At 41.7% G+C, this 24,525-nt stretch overlaps 1 protein-coding gene across 4 annotated transcripts in view; it reads left to right on the top strand.

The window, feature by feature from the left end:
• TJP2 (tight junction protein 2) overlaps positions 1-24,525 on the top strand; it is a 250,962-nt gene that overhangs the window by 90,963 nt on the left and 135,474 nt on the right. For all 4 annotated transcript variants that reach the window (XM_029612832.1, XM_029612820.1, XM_029612840.1 and 1 more), the window contains exon 2: positions 22,002-22,058. In XM_029612832.1, coding sequence (XP_029468692.1) covers positions 22,014-22,058 — 45 coding nt within the window. In that variant the 5' untranslated portion in view covers positions 22,002-22,013. The remainder of the gene's footprint in view (positions 1-22,001; positions 22,059-24,525) is intronic.

The following is a 24,525-nucleotide window of genomic DNA, read 5'->3' as shown; positions in this document are numbered from 1 at the left end:
TTTAAATCAGGCTTTAGCAATGGTCCAGAATTAAATCACCACTGAGGTGTAACTGACTGATCACTGATATATTTAATAGAAATTACAACAGCTGTAGTATGATCTGAGATGAAATTGATCTCTAAATCTCATAATGCTGTTAAATAACCGGGAATCAAAAAATAATCTTTCGAGACTAGGCATGGACAGAAAGCCAAATAAAATGTATAATCTTGGTCAGTTGGGTGTGGTAATCTGCAAGGATCCTTGCAGAGCTAAATCCTGTACACTGAACATAGCACCATCTCTGACAGTTTGCCTCCTTTTAACCATAGCTTGGTGATCAAGAATAAAATCTAGGGATACATTAAAATGTCCACTCATGATAATTAAGACATTACCAGTTACTGTTTAAAAAACAAAACAACCCCCTCCCCCCATGCTACGTTTTTGAAAAATTCAGGTAAATCCACAATAAGCGAATTAATATTCAGAAGAATCATTGCTGACCCATTCACTTCCACATTAACTTTAACCCATCTACTCTCTCCATCCAATTCTTGATATTAGATTTATTAGAGAAGCATATTTTAAACAAAACAGTGACTGCTTATTTTTTTTTTTTTTTTTACATACCGCAGGAGAAAAAGCTTTAATCTTAAAACCATACCCCCCATTAACTTTTGATGACTCTTCAACCAAGTCGAGTCTCCTGGAGAAAAGCATCTCAATTTTCTTACTTGAGAAAACCGATCTTCCTCTTAATAGGGTTATTAATCCCTTTAACATTTAATGATATACATTTCATTTCAATTTAGTCCCCATTTAACCAATTCCACACAAATGTCCTTGTGGGGATCTCCTGAACTGATAACCCGTCTCCTTACTTCTTACATGACTGCTGTCTCCTCTCTAACATACTCTGCCTCATTCATAGAAAACATGCAAAGCCATGTCTCAGCCATACCTGCAAACAGCAGAGCAAACCTAGCTGAGTGCTAGTAACCATGTGAGAATCTCATCATGCACCGCATGTCTCAGCTATACCTGCAAGCAGCAGAGCAAACCTAGCCCAGTGCTAGTAACCATGTGAGAATCTCATCATGCACCACAATGTTCCCTTTTTTGTTAACGTAATTTATTATAGCATAAGAATAAGATCTAGAATACCCTCATTTTTCACTATTCGGACTGCCAACCAATCACAAATGCAAGAAAAGAAAAAAAGTGCGTGGGGGGTCACTCTGCCTTATAGCTATACTGCTCCATCACAGTCATCCAAATAGTAAACTCCATACCCAAAACACAACTGCGTACATCTCACCTCCCTAACATATCTTTAATGAATCCTCATACATACTTGCCGTCCACACTACTAATACCTGATCCTACTCATTCATATCACATCTCACTATGACCATGCTTTCATATTCAGCCAACTTTATACTTGCCTCACAGGTCTAAACGAGTCACTTGCTACAATGATTATTCATTCAACATGAAACTTCGTGTCCGTTTTGAGAAACAGTCCACGCTTGACTAACCAGAACAGTCCTAAACAGGCTGATATCACGTAATATCCATATCAGTCCTGATTAATTCCTGCAAAGGACTGTAAAGCTGCCGGATTGTCAATTTTTAGTTGTGTTAATTGTAACCTTCATATTTGCTGGGCAGAAAAGACCATAAATTTAGCACTTGGTATTTTCAATTGACCATGTGTAGTTAAAAACTGCTTATGCTGCTATTTAGTCATTTTTTAAAGGTCTGGAACAATGAGGAGCTTTCATTCTAGCTACTTGCAGAGTTTCTATTGAGTGTTGATACCACTTTTTTTCAAAAGGATTTACATACTTACAAGCGTGAAGTGTATTTACACGTGCAAAACCCAGTTTTAAGTGAGCTTTTGAAAATTGTTATAATATATGCCATTGAGTTGTCAATAGGATTTACATGTAAGTGCATTTTATGCATGTAAATGGCTTTTGAAAATTGCTGTGATACATTTTATGCATGTAACTCCTGTGAAAATTACTTCCAAAAGGTCTAGGCAACTTTGCTGTTGAAGCCTGAAACGAAGGGACTCTGTGTGCTCTCTGTCTCAAACAGCTGTCCAAACTGCAAGCCCAGAAGCTTCTTCAAGGATGTATAGAAGTTACTGGGTCTGCACCCTCATGGTTTCTGGGACTCGCAAAATACAAATATAGTTGCGCCTGCTCTTATTTAGGTCTTCTAGGTTCCGCTCTGATAGGATTTTGCTTTCTTTTCAGATGTTCTAATTTCTTCTTAGCATTTGTGACTGTCTCGTTTTTCAAAATTTTCAGTCTTCTTTTGTACACCATCAAATGGTGGACATTTTAAGTCCGTAATTTCTAGCTTTATTTCAGACACATACGCTGCATTATCCTTCAACACTTCCTTTACTTGCAGAAGCTCTGTCACAGCGTGTAAAGATACCTCAGACTCCTTTCCAGCCACTATTTTTTGCACGAGACTGCTGATCTTGCTTAGCAATTTTTACCTCTTGCTGCATTCTGGAGTTTCCCTTTATGGTTTTATTCCTGGGCATCTCTGGATTGCAAAGTTGTACTTCAATGAAAAACGAGGGTTCTAAGAGCTGGGAATCAAAGGGTTCTACATACGATCTTGGGAACAAATTGATAGGCAGCCATCTTACGCATTGCTGACTAGCGCCCCCTCCAGAATGTGAAGTTTTTAATTTTTTTTTTCCAGTTGGGGTCCTGTGGTTCAGGCTGCAGTCCTGTGTTTGTTTTAGTTTACTGTCAGATGGGGCCAGCAGGTTTTGGGCTTATGATCCCAGGAAGGGAAGATAAGCCCTCTGCCATAGTTGAAGTTAAGATTTTCAAAATTCACAACCTTTGTTTGCTGCGATTGGATTGGCTCCTGAATGCATTCAGTATATGGTGATTAGATCCATACTTAAATATTTGTAATATTCTGTGTTTTATGGTGACTGGTTGGCTTTTATATATTTTTTGCCCAGAAGTTTTCTCTTGCCCCTTTTGGGCTTCCAGATCAATTGGAATCAGAATGAAGATCAGCGCCATAAACCTTCACTCACAGTTACTTGGAGGATTTATTCCTTTTTCCATTGCAGCCTTAATCTTTGGCTAGGTGCCACATACAGACTCCAGTTGAAATCCTGCAGTTGTGGGACCCTAAGTCCAGCCACTGGGTGTCACGGTTATGCAGTGACTGGGATCTGCTGTTATGTGTAGGTGTTGTGCATGCTACTTCCGCAACATCCATGGTTATACCTGCAAGTTCCTGGTACTCATAAATGGTGCCAGGCAGTTTAAAGTGCTCAGAAATGGTGTTGCACAGTTTGTTAAATTAGATGACTTCTTTAAATTTTAAATTATATTGCAATTGAATTTTGTAAAATCATATTTTTGTGTTTTTGACTTAGGGAATGGCCACTGCTATTAATTGCATCAGTAGCATGGGATCTTCTTAGTTAAGAACATAAGAAATTGCCATGCTGGGTCAGACCAAGGGTCCATCAAGCCCAGCATCCTGTTTCCAACAGAGGCCAAAACCAGGCCACAAGAACCTGGCAATTACCCAAACACTAAGAAGATCCCATGCTACTGATGCAATTAATAGCAGTGGCTATTCCCTATCCCTAAGTATAATTGATTAATGTCCATTAATGGACTTCTCCTCCAAGAACTTATCCAAACCTTTTTTGAACCCAGCTACACTAACTGCACTAACCACCTCCTCTGGCAACAAATTCCAGAGCTTTATTGTGAGTTGAGTGAGAGAGAATTTTCTCCGATTAGTCTTAAACGTGTTACTTGCTAACTTCATGGAATGCCCCCTAGTCCTTCTATTATTCGAAAGTGTAAATAACCGAGTCACATCTACTCGTTCAAGACCTCTCATGATCTTAAAGACCTCTATCATATCCCCCCTCAGCCGTCTCTTCTCCAAGCTGAACAGCCCTAACCTCTTCAGCCTTTCCTCATAGGGGAGCTGTTCCATCCCCTTTATCATTTTGGTTGGCCTTCTTTGTACCTTCTCAATCGTAACTATATCTTTTTTGAGATGCGACCAGAATTGTTCAAAGTATTCAAGGTGCGGGCTCACCATGGAGCGATATAGAGGCATTATGACATTTTCCGTTTTATTAACCATTCCCTTCCTAATTCCTAACATTCTGTTTGCTTGTTTGACTGCTGCAGCACACTGAGCTGACTATTTTAAAGTATTATCCACTATGATGCCTAGATCTTTTTCCTGGGTGGCAGCTCCTAATATGGAACCTAACGTCGTGTAACTACAGCAAGGGTTATTTTTCCCTATATGCAACACCTTGCACTTGTCCACATTAAATTTCATCTGCCATTTGGATGCCCAATCTTCCAGTCTTTGGGTAATTCCAGTTTTTGGGTAATTGCCAGGTTCTTGTGGCTTGGTTTGGCCTCTGTTGGAAACAGGATGCTGGGCTTGATGGACCCTTGGTCTGACCCAGCATGGCAATTTCTTATGTTGTTTTTATTTAATTTCCTAGGAATAGAACAGCCAGATAGATATAGGAGAGAGGAGATAGCTAATGAATGGAATCAAGACTGAGAAAGCTGGAGGATAATTAACAATTGTGGAGGCTAGAGAATAGCAGGAGTGGACATTAGTAGCCAGGAAATAACTTTCCTTTTTTTTTTTTTTTTTTTTTACTTTTTTTGCACTCCCTTTCTCTTCCCACTTCTTTTCTGCAGCTGATGGCAGTTCCTCCTGGGCCCCAATACTGGTGGCCCTGGCCTGGTGCCAGATGCCACATTTTGGTTTCATGGGCATCCTGGCGCCCACGTTTCTTCCAGCCTTGGAGAATATCAGTGGAATAGCAGAGGGCAGGAAGGGGACTGTTTTTGGAGGACAACTCAGGATTGCGATATAAACTGAGTTTTATATTTGGTGCTTGACAGTTTTGATAGAATTATAGGATGAGAAAAGTGGAAAGATTAATGTTCAGCCTTAAAGTGGTTCTAAAGCTTTGCCGATTGTTGTACTTCTTATCAAGAGTTTGAGATGTCTCATGAACTTGCAGATTCACAAACAGTCAAAATGTATAGGAATATCATACTGTTAAGTTTTTAGTTTGTGTCTGTCTTTATTGTAATGGGTTTTTACCTCTTAGTAGTCTTCCTGCTTTCATCAAAGGCTTTTCTTCTGACTTTGTTTCCTGGATTTCCTTTCCTTCTATGCATGTTCTTCATCCATCTCTACTGTTTCTCAGATCTCTCTAATCCCATTTGTCGTCTTCTTTTTTTTTTTCTCTACCTGTCTCTCCCTGCTTCACCCCTTCTTCCATTTCCTCCTTTTACTTCCCTTTCTTTTCTCATTGATCCCTAGTCTTCGACTCCCTTAGCAGCCAGAGAGCAGCAACAGAGCACTGCTTGGGCGAAGGAGCAGGCTATGACCAAAGGCGCAAGGGACAGTGAAAGTGCTGTGCTTTCCATCCCTACAGCTTGAAGCTGCCCCTTCCTGTTCCTGTGTAGGCTTCATTTCCAATCAGGAATCTTGTACTCTCTCTGCTTTAGTTGGTGCGGGAGAGCCGGCGCTCCTGGGCACCCAATTTTGTATTTAAATTAGGGTCCATGCTAATAAGGAGCCGCTAGGGACACTAGCGCATCCCTAGCGCTGCCTCATTAGCGGCAGCTTAATTTTACCGGCGTCTGTTATCAAACTAGCTGATGCCACTGGTTTAGAAAACGGACGCCGACAAAATTGAGCATCTGTTTTCGATCCTGCCGACTGGCGGGCAGATTTTTTGTGTTTGATTTTTTTTATTTTTGGGGCCTCCGACTTAATATTGCTATAATATTAAGTCGGAGGGTGAACAGAAAAGCAGTTTTCTGCTTTTCTGTACGCTTTCCCGGCACTTTCTATGCTTAACACTTGCCTTTGGGCAGGCATTAATTTCTGAGAGTAAAAAATGCGGCTTGCCCACACATTTTACTTTCAGTATCTCTGGCAACTAACTAATAGGCTCATCAACATGCATTTGCATGTAATGAGCGCAGTTAGTTTTCGCAAGGTTGGCTGTGCATTTTCAAGGCGCTATTATCCCTTACAGTATAAGGGGGTATATGATAGAGGTCTATAAAAATCTTGAGAGAACTAGAACAGGTAAATATGAATCTGTTATTTACTCTTTTGAAATATAGGACTAGGGGCCACTTCCTGAAGTTAGCAAGTAGCACATTTAAAACAAATCAGATTTTTTTTTTTTCTCTCAATGCACAGTTAAGCTCTGGAATTTGTTACCAGAGGATGTGGTTAGTGCAGTTAGTGTAGCTGGGTTTAAAAAAGGTTTGGATAAATTCTTGGAGGAGAAGTCCATTAACTGCTATTAATCAAGTTGACTTAGGGAATGCTAATGCTATTACTGGCATTAGTAGCATGGGATCTACTTAATGTTTGGGTACTTGTGACTTGGATTGGCCTCTGTTGTAAAGAGAATACTGGGCTTGATGGACCCTCTGTCTTACCCAGAATGGCAGCTTCTTATGTTTTCCATCTAGCTGCCTTTCCTGCTCCTCTTGTGCTAGAAGTAACAGCTTCAAGATTCCTTCTTGAGTCACAACATGGCAGGCAGTTGATGGGGAGCACAGGACTTTATTCGGCTGGGGTGGGCAGCTGAATTCCGCAGTGGGGGTTTTGTAGCCCTTGACAGGCTTCCAAGTATTCCGTGGATGAACCACTGGGTTAGGATATGCATCCTTAAAGAGCTGCAGTTCTAGGGATCATGTGAGCCCAGCAGCATATGGAAGTCCAGGTTGAGATTTTGGGATTGAGGTTTTTTTTTTTTTTTTTTTTTTTGTTTTTAAATAAGGCCCTCAATTGGAGAACAAAGATCTAGAGCCATTGCTTGCTTGTTTACTTTGTAGCATGTAGACAGGTGGGCACAGATGTTGGACATTTCTCTGCTGCTGCTCCCGCTCTGTTGAATGTCAGGCCAATTCAAAATAAGTGTTCAAAGAAAATGAATGCTGATCTGTACACGAGTAGCATTAATTTATTAAAAATAATCTTATATACCGCTCTCTACAAAATTTACCCAATGTGGTTTACAAACATAAAAAATAATTAATTAGAGCACGAAAAACAAACAGTCAAAAATAAATAGATACAATGAACTCTGCATTCGACTACAATTTACCGTAAGTGAGAAAATGCATGATTTCGGATTCCATAGGGAGATGGTAGCAAGAATACTGCAGGCAATGAGAGCCTGGCCCGCCAATTTATTCCATTCCTTGTATGTAAAAAAAAAGTTTGTATCACTACACTGAATCCTTTCTTTTCTTTGACATGCGGTGCTGGTTTGGACATGAAGATTTAACCACTGTTTTTGTATGACATGATTTGTTCTGCATGTGGGCTGCTCTTTGCATTTTGTTGAACTGATGAATAAACACGTGGAGAACCCCCAGGCAGATTATTTCCTGCCACAGTGAAAGTGGTTTTCTGTTTTCCAGGGAACCATTCCAGATTCTAACTGACCACATGAGTCTGTTTCAGTTCTGCATCTCTTTTAGCTTTCCTGTTCTACTTTGTTTTTACTGATGGTGAACTTGAAATTCCTCTGCAGTTAATTTTAAGGACTTGCAAATAGAATGGTGTGATTGCTTTAAAAACATTTTTATAACTAGTTTTGCATTTAATTTTTGTGTGTACAGATCATGTAAACTTCCATTAACTTGATTGCAGCCAGTTCACAGAATGTTGCTGTTTGTGAGACTTTTTAGTTTGTATATGTTTGAAGTAACATTTTTGTTGTAATCACTTTGACACTGAAGTGGTGCTGTGTAGTATTTTTTGATGCATCTACTGTTGCATGCATAAAGATGGGGAAGGGTTACATAATGAATCTGTACAACTTTCTTGGGAAATTCTGTTCTCAAAATAATTTGATGTGTCAACGTTTGCTGTCCAAACTCAGTCTAGATCTAGAATATTTCTATTCCTTAAGACCAGGATGGCTGGAAACTTATAGTCCTCACAGACTCACTATGTGAATGAACTCAACTTATATTGTTCTAGGGAGGGAATATTTACAGTGTACCCCCATTCTACTGTAACATACTTACAGGCCGATACAGTACAGTGTGCTCTGGCGGAGCGCATTGTTAATCTGCGTTTGGACGCGCTAGTTTTACCCCTTAGTTATTCCTGCGCGATTCAATAAGTAAAATGTGCAGCCAAGCCGCACATTTTACTTTCAGAAATTGGCACCTACCCAAAGGTAGGTGCTAATTTGTCGGCACCGGGAAAGTGCACAGAAAAGCAGTAAAAACTGCTTTTCTGTACACCCTCCGACTTAATATCATGGCGGTATTAAGTCGGAGGTAGCAAAAGTTAAAAATAATTAAAAATTAAAAAAAAATAATTTTTAATTGGCCTGCGGCTCGTGGGTTGAAAACTGGGCACTCAGTTTTGCCGGCGTCCGGTTTCCGAACCCGTGGCTGTCAGCGGGTTTGAGAACTGACGCCGGCAGAATTGAGCGTCGGCTGTCAAACTCGCTGACAGCCGCCGCTCCTGTCAAAAAAGAGGCGCTAGGGACGCGCTAGTGTCCCTAGCGCCTCTTTTTACCGCGGGCCCTAATTTGAATACTTTTTTTTTTTTTTTTAAATGAATCGCACGCACAGGAGAGCGGGTGCCCGCCTGCTCTCCCGCGAACTTTACTGTATCGGCCTGTTAGAGCTTTATTGACAAATTGACAAGTCATTAAAACAATCTCATAAAACAATATTTACATAAAGCAGTGCTTTCCAAAGGGGGTCAGGGCCACACATGGGGTCACAAGTGCCTCAAATGGCAGCACTCTTTAGACACCAGCAACATTAGTACTGAAAGTCAGGATGGGGCCTATGAGCCAGCATGAACTTACATGCTGGCCTACAGTGGTCCTACCCCCCCGCATGAATTTCTGCGGTAACAGGAACCACTGCTTGAGGAAGGACTTGGGGGTCACTGCAGGGCTTGTGAGCTAGCTCATGGGCCCCCTATCCTGACACTTGTTACTTATGCTGCTTGCAGATCATCGTCTGGCTTAGGACCAGCCACAAGGGAAGGGAAAGGGAGTCTTAGTGTGCATGGGCCAATGGAAAATTGCCATCGCTTCTCTCCTCGCCCACCACTGAACTTACCCAAGAGAAAAAGGTAGCCCCCCCCCCCTGTCATCAGTCTGCCCTCTCTTTACCAGTTGTTGTTCATCTTTTGGCCCAGGGCCCAAAATAAAATGTTACTGACCCTGGCCAGGGGGGGACATTTAGAGAAGAGGCTGTTTGAAGGGAGGGATCAGATACAGAGTGATTGGCTGTGAGAGGAGGAATGAAAATTAGATTGACTGACTGATGAATGTAAGAGAGGAACTGTAATGAGGGGATAGCGAGGGGATGGGGATGAGTGAGGAGGGAACCAGGGGGTTGAGAGGGATCAGTTGGGGGTTAGAAGGGCTTGGGGTTAGAGAATCAACTGGGGAATGTGAAAGGCGATGGGCTGGGAGATGAGCTGGAGCATTATAATAGGGTATCTGCTGGAGAGGTAAAGGTTGTAAGTGGGTGTATGCTGGAGGGGAGGAGCTTGAGAGGGTGGAGTTTTGAGGGAGAGGAACTACTAAAGAGATTGAGGGGGGGGATTAACTGAAATGCAGTGAGGGTAAGACTGGAGTTAGTGATGGAAAGAGACTGTACACCTACTAATTTGTTTTAGTAGTGCTCTGAGGTTATGTGAATTTGCAAGTGCTAAAATGGGGTCACATTGGTTAAAAGTTTGGAAATTCCTGACATAAAACTTGTTTCCATAATAGCAGTATATTCATAGTCCTCCAGTTCTCCAGTATATTTAACACTAGTTTAATATTTTGTAGCTCCAGGTTGTAGATAAAATTCTGCATAGCATCTGAAGATTGAATATTGAAGTCTGTCTTTCTCACCCATTTTGAGACTGTCCCAAAACATCGATATACTCAAAACATTTGTTTTGTAGGTGTCTTGGAATATTGTCTGCAAGATTTCTCTCCTCCTTTTCACATCTTGGCACTGTGCTTTCGTGCTGTGGTGGCTTCCAGCATAGGAAGCGATAGGTTTTAATGTATGAGTGAGGGTAGCCTAAACGGCCCAGTTCATACTGCATGAGTTGATCTGCTGTGCTGACTGGATGGGCTTTATTTCTTCTCCTCTTTCTCTTCTTACTGAATTAATGTTTTTATAATATCTTAGATCTGTAAGGATCACCCACCTGCTTATGTCCTGTTAGTTTTCTTGTCTCTGTATGTTGTTGCTTCACACAGAAAGTGGAAATCGTTGTGTGTTTTTTTTTTATACCTGGGATTGAAATTGAATAGCTGTCATGTTTCAGTATGTGAAATGTAGTAATGTTCAGTTAGAGGATTACATTCATTTGCAGGATGAGCAGCACAAATATATTGAGTCCTCTTCAGAAAAGAGATGAGTGTGGTTTTTTTTCCTAGTTCTGCTATATGCAGACTGTCCTCATTCTTACTCCAACCATTCTGAGGGCTGCTTGATATGCTTTATGTCGTTGCTCATGTTGGAATTTGGGAAAACATAACCTTCCTTTAGAGCAGTGGTTCTCAACAGGTGTGTCTGGATAAACTGGTGTGTCCTGAGGACCTGGGAGGTGTGTTGCAGGGTCAGCAGATGGCTGCCTCCTTATCAGCCTGGGCGGGAGTTGGTTGACTTCTCTTACATTGGGCTTGATGGGAGGCTGCTCTCACTTCCTTCTCCTCTTTCTGGCCCAGTGGGAGGCTGTTTCGCTCTGATCTGGGTGAAGGAGGAGACATTGCCAGCTTCTGCTGATCTGGGCCTGATGGGATGCAAACTTTATCTTCCCCTGCTGAGTCTGGGAATGATGCTGTTGCTGCTGCTGCTGCTGATGATCTCTTCACCCTGTGGAGGGTGGGGGAAAGGAGGTTGGGGATGCTGGGAAGATGAAGATGGAACGGAGAGGGAGTGTGGGGGCTGCTGAGCAGGAAGAGGTGGGTTGGGGTAGCTGGGCAGGCAGGAAGATGGGATGAAGGGGGTAGGGAGAGTCAAGCAGGGGAGAGAGGGAGCACAGGGAAGAAGATGTGGGGGAGGGGGTCAGGATTGCTGGGCAGGGATATGAATGTTAATGGATGATTGAAAGGGAGTAACTGGGAAAACTGAAGGATGATGGAGGCATGGAAGGGGAGTGACGGGGTGCAAGAGCCATAATATGTCAGTTTTGGGAATCTGCATTTCTTCTTTCTTTGTACTTTGCTTAGTGTAGGAGGATTTGTATTTCTGTTTCTAGCTCTCCAGTTTTGCACTGCATACAGAGTGGTTTTTTGAGGTTTCCATTCCAGTTTTAGTCTCCACATTTGTAATTTGGTGTACTTTATCGTGTATTTGGTAAAGGTTTGATCTGTGTGTGTAAGTAAGGTAAGGTATTTTACTAGTAGGTAGGAATTTTTTGTTGTTTTCTCATTCTCAGTAGGACATGCATTGGTGCTGCACTGCTGCCTTTTCATAGGAAAGGGCTATTGCTGTTTCAGTTCTTGGAGTTAGTGTTGCAATGGTATGGAAGGTTTGCTGTACATGTGCTGAGTGATGGGTTTTTTTTTTTTTTTCAGGTTTTGTATTTTACAATGTGCCTGGTGTTTGTGTTTCTGTTACTGAGAGAACACCGGAATCAGAATATCTTTTTTTATATAACGAGTTGTATTTCAAATATTCTTAGTTCTGCTCTGCATCCATTGTTTGTGGATGGATGCGGGTTCCTGAGGATGCAGCGTATATGTTTACATTTAGCCCCCATGATGGTCAAGTGTTCAGTGTGTCATGTCTGTAGCATTATCTGCCTGGTGTGTCCCAATAGAAAAAAGGTTGAGAGCCACTGCTTTAGAGGGTAACTTTCAAAAGAATATCTGGTGTGTGATTTTATGCATGTAGTGGAGAGGCATTCGGAGGGGGTAGGGGGGGGGGGTTGGATTTACATACATGCCTTTTGATTTTGAAAACTCTGCTTGTAAACTTTCTCAGAGAAACTTCCTGTATAAATTAGGTGTATTTTGTGTAGGGAGTCTTGCTAGGATAACTTTCAGAGTGATCTTATGTAAGTTTACTTTGAAAATTTGTGGTAATTATACATGTGACAGCCCACAGATTTATGAACTGAACTGAAATGTAGATTTTTAGATAATAGACTACATATAAACTAGAAAACGCACACTTGCAAAGAGATGTCGTTTGTCCCTTTTCAAAAGTGACCTGAATTTACTTTGCAAAGGGGAAGTGAAACTTAATAGACATTAAATTTGATTAGGAAGGTGCCTTGGATTCAGCCAGATGTTGTCCGTTAAATTTCAGAGTTTTTCCTGCCCCGAGTTGGAATCTCTGCACATGAAAGTTGCTTTGGATATTTAGCTTCTAGAGGCTGAACAGATTAATGATATCAGATTAATCCTATTGCTTTTGCACTCTTCCCTTAGCAGAAGGGGCCTATTGTGGTCATCTGCATCAGGAATGGTTTGATTTGCTCTCCCTCAAAGGATTTTTACCAAAGTCAGCATAATCATGTGGTTTTAGAGTAATGAAAAGTATCCCTGTTGAATCTTTAAGCAGCAGATATGTAGAGTAATAACATGGGGCTGGGGATGTGTAGGAAGACAATGATGGTTTTCAGAAGACGAAGACATCTTGTGTTCTGAAAAAAGTCATTGAACTCTTAGGGTGCAGGTTTGAGAAATTGCAGTTCTGCGGTTTTAATTTTTTTTCTTTAAACCTAGGTTCATGATGTGCTGAAGAGTAAAACAAGAACCAGTGGTGGTTTTTCTAAAACGAAAAAAATTACTGGGTCAGTTGGTGGTGGAGGAAGGGGAGATTGTACTTGTTATGACCTTGTGATGCTCTTCCTCCCATTACTTTATTTAAAACTGCCTCTACCCCACTTTTTTTTTTTTTTTTTTTGCGCAACAGTGGCAGTGCTCTCTCTCCCCATGGCTTTAATCGAGCCTGTTCTCCTTCCTGCACCTTTTTTTTTCCCCCATGTGCTCTATTCTTTTCTAGTGGAGAGTGGTCTCACAGCCAAAAAGGTTCTGGTTTAGTGACAGGACAAAATACCATATTTTTCACTCCATAAGACGCACCTAGGATTCAGAGCAGGAAAATTGGGGAAAAAAAATGGTGTGCTAAACCGGCTCTGTTCCCGGGCGTCTGTGCTTCTTATGGAGCAAATTAGGGGAGGGGCATAAGGCCTCACCTGGAGTACTGTCACATGGCACTGGTAGCCCCTGTGACATAGTAAGGGCAAAGGCTATCGGCGCCATTTTGAATACTGGCAGCCGACGGCCCAAGTGCAGAAGATCGCTCCCGGACCCCTGCTGGACCACCAGGTACTTTTGGCAAGTCTTGGGGTGGTCAGGAGAGTAGGGGGTTGTAGTTAGGTTTTTTTTAATATTCGCTCCTTATGACGCATAGACATTTTCCCCCCACTATAGGGGGGAAAAAAGTGCGTCTTATTGAGCGAAAAATACAGTAAATCAGCCCTAGGAATAACAGATGATTGCCAAGTTTGTAATACATTGATTTTTGTGCTAGTTAAATCATTTAGAGTAGTGTGTTTTTTTTTGTTGTTTTGTTTTACAACCAAGTAACTGAAGTATAGTACATTCAGAAAGTATTCGGACCCCTTCACTTTTTCCACATTTTGTTGCATTACTGCCTTATTCTGAAATTGATCATTTGCATTTTTTTCCCTCCTCAGTCTACACATAGTGACAAAGCAAAATCAGGTTTATAAATTAATTAAAAAAAACAACAAAAAACCAACCTGAAATATCACATTTATGTAAGTATTCAGACCCTTTACTGGTATTTTGTTGAGGCACCTTTTGCAGCAATTACAGCCTCAAGACTTCTTGGGTATGATGCTACAATCTTGGCACACCTGGATTTGGGGATTTGCTGTGTCAGGTTGCCTGGGGAGCATCAATAAACAGCTATTTTCAGGTCTCTCCAGAAGATGTTCGATTTGGGTTCAAATCCAGTCTCTGACTGGACTACTAAAGGATATTCACAGACTTGTGCTGAAGTCACTCCTGTGTTGGCTGTGTGATTAAGGTCATTGTCCTGTTTGGAAGATGAATTTTCGCCCCAGGCTGAGGTCTAGAGCGCTCTGGAGCAGGTTTTCATCAAGGATCTCTCTGTACTAGACTGCATGATGCTGCCCCCACCATGCTTCACAGTAGGGATGGTATTTGCTAGGTGATGAGTGGCTGTGCCTGGTTTCCTCCAGGCATGATGCTAGGCATTCAGGCCAAAGAGTTCAATCATGATTTCATCAGACCAGAGAATCTTGTTTCTCATGCTCCCAGAGTCCTTTAAGTGCCTGTTGGCAAACTCCAAGCGAGCTGTCTTGTGCCTGTTACTGAGAAATGGCTTCTGTTTGGCCACTCTACCATAAAGGCCTGATTGGTGGAGTGTTGCAGATATGGTTGTCCTTCTGGAAGGTTCTCCCATCTCCACAACGGAACTCTGGAGCTCTGTCAGAGTGATCATCGGGTTCTTGCTCACCTCCCTGATCAAGGCCCTTCTCCCCAGATTGCTCAGCTTGGGCGGGCAGGGCGGCCAGTTCTAGGAAGATACTGGTGGTTCCAAATTTCTTCAGTTTAAGAATGATGGAAGTCATTGTGCAGTTCAGGACCTTCAATGCTGAAGCAATTATTTTGTACCCTTCCCCTGATCTGTGCCTCGACACAGTCCTGTCCTGGAGGTCTACAGCTAATTTATTCAACTTTATGGCTTTGATTTTGCTCTGCCATGCACGGTCAACTGTGGGACTTCAAAAAGACAGATGTGCCTTTCCAAATCACGTCCAATCAATTGAATTTACCACAGGTGGACTGCAGTCAAGTTGGAGAAGCATCTCAAGGATGATCAATGGAAACAGGATGCATTTGAACTTAACTTTGTATCATAGCAAAGGGTCTGAATGCTTATGTAAATGTGATATTTCAGGTTTTTTTTCTTTTTAAATTTGCACAGATTGCTGCAAACCTAATTTTGCTTTGTCGTTATGGGTTATTGTGTGTAGATTGAGGAGGGAAAATGCATATTGTCATTTTAGAATAAGGCTGTAATGTAATAAAATGTGGAAAAAGTGAAAGGGTCTGAACACACTGCACATGGTTAATTTGATTTCATTAGTCTTGAAGCAGTAAAAGTTCCACAGTGTTTTTGAATTGCTCACTAGATGATGTAAATGCATGGGGGTGTATATTCCTACTTTCTGAAGAGAAAACTGAGATTGCTATGTCTGTTTGTCTTCCTTAATAATTTTTTTTGCTGCCTATCCACACCAAATTTTTAAGATATGTCAGGAGTCCAAGGGAGTATATACATATTTTTTTTTCCCTAGAAAGTAGGTTGCATTAGTTCTAGGTAGAACTTTTTTTTTTTTTTATTTCTGAGAAGAAATATTTGAAGTTTTCTGAAGCACCTGCTTCTTTGCCTCTCAAAGCGAAAGCCTGATAGGGACTCAAACTGGAGTCAGCCCTGGGATTCAAGATAGAAGATGTAACCTGCAGACCAACCAGGATTCTGAAGCAAGCAGAGAAGACTGTTTCAGATAGCCTCAAAGACTACGCAGCATTGGTGTGTGGCTCCTTCAGAAAGGGTTGTGCAGGAAGAAGGAAGCTGTTTACAGCATTCCAAAGGCTAACTTGGCCTCTTGCTGTTGGACTCTTTCAATGCATAAGACTCCCTGCATTCTTCATATCAATCCATTCTAATTTTTCACTGCAGTCCTTTGTTCTAATCTTGCAGTTTCACCAGTTCTAGGCTTTGCTGTTTCTGCTCGTTAGTGATCTGTTTTCTGACTCCGGGTCCTGGTCTGCAGCCCCAGGCTTCTAGAATCTGTTCCAGTTCCTGTCCTGCAGCCCAAGATCCCGTTCTGCTCTAGCTCTTGTTATCTTAAACTTCCAAAGTCCAGCCCTCCCGACTACCAGAGTGACACTCCGAGGTTTTTCCCAGCCAGGCCTGGCTCTGTTCAATCCCCATGAAAGTGATAACCTGAGAAAAAGCCAGTGTTCCGAAGGAAGTGAATTTGCTGCCATGGAGTTGTGGTTGTTTTTTTTTTTTTTTGGTAGTGCATGTGTCTGTGTGTTCCTGATATGCGTAGAGTACAGATGCAGCAGTGCTACTTGCTGAGCTGCATTAGCTCACCAGTCAGGCTTTAGAGTTGCATTCGGATGTCGCCCTACATTTCAACCTTCTGATTTGTGTTGCATCTGTTTTTTGATTATGTAAAAAAAATTTTTTATGTGGTTGTAGGAGGATTACATGGTAACATAGTATTGTCTGCCAAAAAAGCCCAAATAGTCCATCCAGTCTTCCCAGCAAGTTTCTTATGGTAGTCACTGCCATTCCATGCAGGTTACTCCCATGCCTTATGTTAAGGATAGTAATACTTACGATCAAAACCAAGCAACTGTCAAGCACATAACAAAATTATGGCTAGCAACATTTGTATGTGGTGAGTAGCCTTCCTAATAATTCAGACACTGCTGCTTGAACATGCTTTGCTTTTGGACTTGGCCATAGAAGTAGTCCTGTGCTTTACTCCTAATGTCTACATATCAGTAACCCAGACCTTAAAAGTCAGGGCCCAGTATTGGCTGCCTTCAGAATATAATACCTCTTCCCCACCATCAAAGCAGAGGGCGATGATGTAGTTGCGTCAAAAGCATCAAGGCTAACTGGTTAAGGTTAGTAATCCCCCATGTCTTCTGTTAAGGGTACTAACTGCTGCTCCATGCAGTTTACTCCCATGTACCCTTTCCTTCATTATCCACAAATCGTTAGGGATCCACAGTGTTTATCCCATGCCCTTTTGAATTAGTTTACTGCTTTTGGCCTCACCACCTCTTCCAAAAGGGCATTCCAGGCATCCAACTTCTCCTTGAAAAAATATTTCCTTATATTGGTTCTGAGTCTTCCGCCTTGTAGTTTCGTTTTGTGACCCCTAGTTCTAATGTTTCCAATGGAAAAAGTTCAAAGTTCATGTATCATTAAAATCTTTCAGGTATCCTCAGGTCTATATCATATCTCCCCTGTACACCTTCTCTCTTCCAGGGTGTACATATTCAGATCCTTCACCCTCTCATTATAAGTTTTCTGATACAGACCGCACACCATTTTGGTCACCCTTCTTTGGACAGTCTCCATACTATTTCTATCCTTTTTGAGATATGGGCTCCAGTACTGAACACAGTACTCCAGGTGAGGCCTCACCAAGGACCTGTACAAGGACATCATTGCCGCCTCTTTCTTACTGGTTATTCCTCTTTATGCATCCCAGTATTCTTCTGGCTTTATCCATCACCTTGTCACATTGCCTTGCCACCTCAGGTTGGCAGACATTCACTGCAAGGTCCCAGTCCATGCTCATCAGTCTTTCACCCCTCATTATATAAAGCTCTTTTGGATTACTGCAACCCAGATGCATGACTCTGCACTTCTTGGCATTGAATCTCAGCTGCCAAATCCTTGAAGGTGATGGCCCTGAATATCCTCCAAACAGATGGTGCACATTTCTGGAATATAGCATTAACCACTGGAAAAATCACTGCCCCCCCCCCCCCCTGAAGTCCAATATGGATATGACCAATTCCTGTCCTCCTAATCCTTCTTTCCTTGTCTTCCTACCCACCTGACTTATCTGTCCCTCATGCTCCCTTTTCCATCTTTGCTCTACTACCCCCCTATAAAGTGTGACTTTTGAATAAGACATCTTGTATGATGACTCTGTATGTATAACTTGGCTATATATGCAGTCTCCCAGAATTCCTCCCTTTCTCTCCTAGTTTTGTTAAAACCTTAGTAGTTCTAGGAGATGGAGTCAAGATGGCAGCATGAGAGGCTGCAGCGATGAAACTCCTGCTGCTTCCCGTTTCCTGTTATGCCGGCTAAAAGAAAAGGCATAGTCCAGAGCTTTTCCCTCTGAAGCTCAGACTCTAACAGAGAATGACTGTAATGGAAAATTGAACTCTTTGTTGCCTCACTGTTGACTATGGTGGAGGAGTGCTGGATCTACCTGGGGAAGAAGCATCTCTAAGCCCTCTGGATCAATGGCTTCCACTGTCAGAAAAGATAGGCTTTGGATTGGGCAGCTGAGCTCTCACTGACGTCAGTGGCATGGAAGCAGCAGAAGTAACCAGGCCTTAGCATTGTCTATGCGAAGAGAGAGAGAGGCACCAGGAGATCACCCTGATATCCAGTTCTTGTTTGGGGACCAGGCTGAGCGGATTCAGCATAAAGAGGAAAAAGCTGTATTCTCCCAGAGTTAAGGGGGAAGTCAGGTTATGAATACTACTCCATTTGATGACAGCTCTTTTGAGAAAGTCCTGTCCCCTCCCTGCTAAGCCTCTTGGGTAACCTTGGAGTCCCTGTGGTCAGTATTGATTAAATTAGACACTACTATAACTAAATAAATGTTCCTCTGAAATTAGTTTCTTGGTTTCCAAAGTGGAATTGCTGGCTTATGGGCAGGAGTCCTTTTGTCAGGAACAAATAGGGAATATTAGGAAACTTGTAAACAGTGGAGAGAATGGGGGTAATTACGTCATAGAACACAACACAGATTTGTAAAAGCAAAAACTTTGGTTTACTAAATATTGTAAAAGTATAGTAAAAATCAACAGATAAATATAATGAATTTCAGTAAAGGCATATTACATAGAAAGGCAAATAGCATTGCAATAACAAGGATAAGAATAAAGAGAGATTTTGTGCAAAGATACCTCTCACAAGTCTCCCTATTGCGAGTCAACATATCTGTGAAAAAATCAAGACAATAGGCCTAGAGACCTCTCCAGATGAAATGGCTATAGGTGCGCTCTCTGACTGTCTAAAAGACACTGCAATTGCCATTCCTTATATCTTCATTTTCTGGCTCTAGTTCTTTGGCAAAGCCAGTTCAGTTGGACTAATTAGAACTCACAGCTTTGATAAGATTTATGGTTTGGCTATGGCTTGTTAGAGAGATCCTGTGCCTGACTCTAAGCACTGGCTTTCACTGGCCTTATCTGTTAAGAACAAAAGACATCTATTTTTTTTTTTTTATCTAAGCTTCTTATTGAGCAAGCTAGAGAAAAATAAAAACAGTATGCTACATTTTCATGTTTTAACAATCCTTATGCTTCAACTATATATAATAAATATATAAAATCCACATTTATTAGTTTATCAGTGGTTGATCTGCTATTAATTACACTTGCTTATCAAAAAGTATTCCAGGAAACTAAAAAATAACTCCTTAAAACAATTTAAAAAGAAAACTAGAAGATGGAGGATTTTGAAAATCATGTTAGGTATCTGAATTTGTGGTTCTAGAATTTCCCTAAAGTTCCTGGCATGATGCCTTGAGAGATTTTTAAAAAATATCTGAAGTGCTATGTATGTCACTTGATACATGCCCACTGGTGAATAAAATCTTTTTTTTCCTACTGAGAAATGTGAAAAGGCTAAAGTGGAAGAAGGAGGTGCAGCTCAGCCATCAATGGATAGTTGAGATTTGGTAGCCTTCTTGGAGAAATCAACAGTGGAAGAATGAGAGCTACATTTTGTGTCTCTTGTATTTGAGAACAAGACTTGAGTATGATAATGCGTTTATACCTTTTGTAAAATAAATGAATTATTTTTGGAGCAGAGAATCTGGATTTACCTCAGTATGATGCATTGCCCAGAAATGTAGGAAGCTGGTTTTTAGAAATGAGGCAGGAAGTTTGTACCTAGGCGACTCCTTCATGCTACGTTATCCACATAAATGTTTGATCAAATATCTTGGTGTTAAACATTTTCTTTACCCCAGAGCATTTGAGATCTTTTTGGATATTCAAAACCTGTCTGCTGAAGTAGACAGTGATGATATTTAGTTGATCCAATTAATTGTCAGGTTCCGCCATGCCAAGACTCTTAATTATTTCCTTATTTTTTTCTCCTATATTGTTTCCTCCACCCCACCTCATTTTGGTAGACTAATGTAGTGAGATTCCAGGTTTTTTTCTTTTTCATATGTACATTTCAAAAGGATTGCACTTACGTTTCTGTAACAGGTTTTTTTATTTGTTTGTTTTTTTTTACTTTGTTGAAAATTCAATAAATTAAATTAGAAAACAAAACTCTTAGTAATTTTGGTCTTTGTTGCTTCTTGACTTATCTACTATACCTCTCTTGTCCCTCTCTCTGCTTCTCATCTCCAAGCCATACAGCTGAGAATATTCACTTCCTTGTCTTTCCCATGTCGCTATTGTGGCACATTTGAAGAAGAGGTCTTGTGAAGTCTTGAAAAATGTACTACATCAAATTTTTTTCTTCCTCTTAAAAAAAAAAAAAGTATCACTATCAAAGACTCCTAGATCCAGTACAAAATTCTTATTGACCTTTTATTATTTATCTTCCCCTCTTCTCCTCTCCTTGGTTCTCAGTCCCAGCATGCTCTGCGGTGCTTGGTTCTAATTCCACTTCAGTGAGTGAACAACTTCTGTGTATGCCCTGCTCATTTCTTGCTTTAGGAATGTCTTATCTTCTTACTTCTGATTAGTGACAGATTTCTTTCCCAGTCTAGCTTCTTCATGGGTTTTTCTTCTTCTTTTTTTTTTTTTTTTAATTTGTATTCATAACTTTTTTGCCACAGAAGCTGTGGTTTGGTCAAAATCAGTGTATGAACCTTTAGTAGAGGATACTCTCAGAAGTGGGGCATGATCTAATCAAAATTCCAGGGACATATAAAAAAAAAAAAGTAAAGCATGAAAAACCTTTTGGAAGAGAACAGAAAAGGCATCTTAAAATGAGTGCCAAAAATCAGGACTATGGGTTTTCATTTTTGAGGTGTACAAGTATTCTATTTTACTTTTTTTTAACATGCTGCTCAAATGCACAGAAGATCTTTAAAGATTCCTAAAGTCTTGTATGTTCTTGCTGCAAAGTTAATTTCTTGAAAGGGTAGTCTTCAGTATGCCTCACTTCAAGCCAGTTCACAATTATGACTTATGAGGAGAGGTTGAAGAACATGAATAAGTATACCCTGGAGGAGAGGAGGAGCAGGGGTGATATGATACAGACCTTCGGATACTTGAAAGGTTTTAATGATCCATGGTTGTCAACAACAGACCTTGTCCATAGGAACCAATTTAGTAGAACTAGGGGTCTCGATTTGAAACTCCAGGGAGGAAGACTTAGAACCAATGTCAGGAAATATTTCTTCACTGAGAGAGTGGTGGATGCCTGGAATGCCCTTCTGGAGGAAGTGGTGAAGACTAAAACTGTGAAGGATTTCAAAGGGGCATGGGATAAACACTGTGGATCCCTAAAAGGCTAGAGAATGGTAATAAATAAAAAAAAAAAAGCTTAACCAGCACGGGGCAGCAGATACTACCTTGGGAAGCTTGCTGGGCAGACTGGATGGACCATTTTGGTCTTTTTCTGCCATCATTACTATGTTACTTTGTTATGATTGTCCAGTCATATTTGCAGTAGATTTTTATTTATTTTTAATTATTTTACATTTTGAAGGCTACGAAACCTAAAGGACAGCACAAGTTACTTTTTCAACTGCAAGGCTTCAGTGGCTAAAATATACTGAAATTCATATGGATTCTTGTCATCACAAAACAGAAGTAATAGGTTTTTAAAAATCTTGGAAATATCTGCTGTAGCCATTCTCACTGTTGTGGATATAAGCAAATCTGGGAACTGCTCTGCTCATCCTTTGAGCCTCAGGTAGGCATGAATGCACAGCACGAGCAGCTGGAGTTTGTTCATGTTTCAAAAAATGATCTTGAAGTAATGAGTGTAAAATATATTTAGGACAAAGACGATAGAATATCAAAGATGCAGTGAATTGCAGAAACAGAAGCTGCTATTTTAAGGAACACCTTGTTTTTGTTATATATTTTTTTATTTCTTTAATTGTGTTGCTTTCTACTAATGTGTGTGTTTCTTGTTATGCAGCCAGCCTTAGGAATGGAAGAGCTGATATGGGAACAGTATACGGTGACATTACAGAAGGTGAGTGCCTCTCCTGTGTTCAGCTTGTAAACCCTTTAGAGCAGGAGTGGTCAAGCTTCCATGCACCAAGAGTCAAGAAACTAGAATTCACAGTACCAAAGAGACAGGGGGCAGTGGGGAGGAGGGGCTGAAGTGGTTCCAACAGGACCAATGCAAGGGTGTGAGGTGATCTAGGCAAACCTTCTAACTTGCGCCCCCCCCCCCACTCCAGGCCCTGACCTCATTCACTCAGACAGACCCCCTTTCTTACACACATTCAGGTTCCTTGTCTCATTTACACACACACTCTTATACAGGCTCCGTCCCCGCTCTATTACACCATTGCTCTCTCGAACACTCACTCTCCAGAGAGGTGCAGTCTTTGCAACGAAATAGGAAATTTTGTCTTTATTTCCTATTTTGTTGCATTTCGGGGGAAAAAAAACCCAGATATGAAAACCCATGAAATTTCATAGGTTTTCCTATAGTTTTGTTTGGTGGTGTTTTTTTTTTTGTTTGTTTTTGTTTTTTAGGGAACTGCACATCTAAGAAAACCCCCCCCACCCCAATCCTTCAAATTTTAACTAAATGGAAAGCCGCCCCCCCCCCCCCAAACTCACTCAATGACCCTGGTGGTCCAGCAAGGGGTCTGGGAGCTCAGAGCAATTGCTAGTCCCCGGGGGCCCGTCAGCTGCCAGTATTCAAAATGGCACCAGCAGCCCTCTGCCCTTACCATGTGACAGGGGCTACCGGTGCCATTGGCTGGCCCCTGTCACATGGTAGGAGCATTCAAAATGGCATGGGCCATCCATTGCTCCTAATGTGACAGGGGCCGGCCAATGGCACCGGTCACCCCTGTCACATGGTAAGGGCAGAGGGCTGCTGGCAGCTGACGGGCCCCTGGGGACTGGCAATTGCTCTGAGCTCCCGGACCCCTCGCTGGACCACCAGGGTCATTGAGTGAGTTTTGGTGGGGGGGATTGGGAGGGTGGGGGGCTTTCCATTTAGTTAAAATTTGAAGGATTGTGGTTTTTTTGGGTTTTTTTTTTTTCCCCAAACGAAATTGGCAATGGAAGTAAAATTTGATTCGGGGGTGGACCGAAATGTCCCACCCCCTGAACCGAAAAATGAACTGGCACAACATTTTTTTTAATGCACATCTCTAAACACATCTCTGCTTTTTTCGTTTAATGGACACGCCAGCCCTAGGTTCCAACAAGGAGCCTCCTTGTTCCTGATCGCCACCAGTATATCTCTATCAGTATCCTCCACCCTGTCCCCACCAGTCTCCCTCTCTGTTCCTTCACCCTGTTCTGACCAGTCTCTCTCAATCCTCCCACCATGTTTCTAGCAGTCTCTGTCTCCATTTGTACCAACCAGTCTCTCTCTATGCTTCCACTGGTCTTTCTCTTGCTCTCATTTTCCTCACCCTGTGCCCAGCAGCCTCTCTCAATCTTCCACCCTGCCCCTACCACCAGTTTCTCTCTAAATCTCCCCATCCTGTTCCCACCTATCTGAGTCCTCTAACTCTTTCATCCATAGTTTCTCCCTCACTCCTCCTGTCCAGTCTCTACAAGTCTTTCACGTCCCTCAACCTGTTTCAACCAGTCTCTCTCAATCCTTCCACCCTTTCTCCATCAGTTTCAATTTTCCCACTAGTCTGTCTCTCAATCCCTAGCCTTGTCCCCACAAGTCTCTCCTCTTTCTCAATGTTTCCCACACCCTTTCACCACAAGTCTTTTTGTCAATCCCATCCTGTCCCCACCAGTCTCACCCCCCCCAGTCTCTCCCCCCCCCTTCAATCCCCTATCCCTTCCCTACCAGTCTCTGTTCCTTCATTTTGTCACCATCAGTCTCTCTCGCAAACTTCCACCCCCCAACTTTTTCCCCCCATCTGTTTCTTGGCAGCCCCAGAATAACATCCTCTTGCCTGCATGTGAACAATGAAGGGGGATCAGCAGCCCTCAACAGAATATCTTCCAAGAATATCTTGTGCTACTTAACCCCGCTCCATATCCCTCTGTCTCCTGCCTGCTCTCCCAAACACACGCTTTTTTCCCTACCGTCTGCCCAGCACCAGTATCCCCAGTACCTCCCCTCCTGTCCTGTGCAGTGCTGCCCAGTTGCAAAGGGAACAGGAGAGCAAAAGCCACGTTTTTACACTTGAAAAAGCAATGAGTTGGCCACCCTCTGCTCTCTAGGATGTTCCCTTTAGGCAATATGACTCTGGACTTTCTTTTTTTTTTTTATGTTGAAATACCATTCTGATTTTGTTTCTGGATTCTGTTCAGTGTAGGAACTTTTGCAAGATTGCAATTTAATGGTGGTATAATTAGGGCTTCTGATTTTAGCAGTTTATAAATTGTAAATTTAGGTTTTATTTTCCAGCTAATTAGGGGTTCTTTGTGGGTACCAAAAATCGATGTTCAACTGTTTGTTTTGTTTTTTTTGCAGTGCAGGAGGAATTGAGTACCTTTTTCCGGTTGAA

The sequence above is a fragment of the Rhinatrema bivittatum genome, chromosome 1 (assembly GCF_901001135.1).
Source record: "Rhinatrema bivittatum chromosome 1, aRhiBiv1.1, whole genome shotgun sequence".
NCBI classification, from domain to species: domain Eukaryota; kingdom Metazoa; phylum Chordata; class Amphibia; order Gymnophiona; family Rhinatrematidae; genus Rhinatrema; species Rhinatrema bivittatum.
The sequence above is the reverse complement of the archived record's forward strand: the minus strand, read 5'-3'. Positions and strand labels throughout refer to the sequence as shown.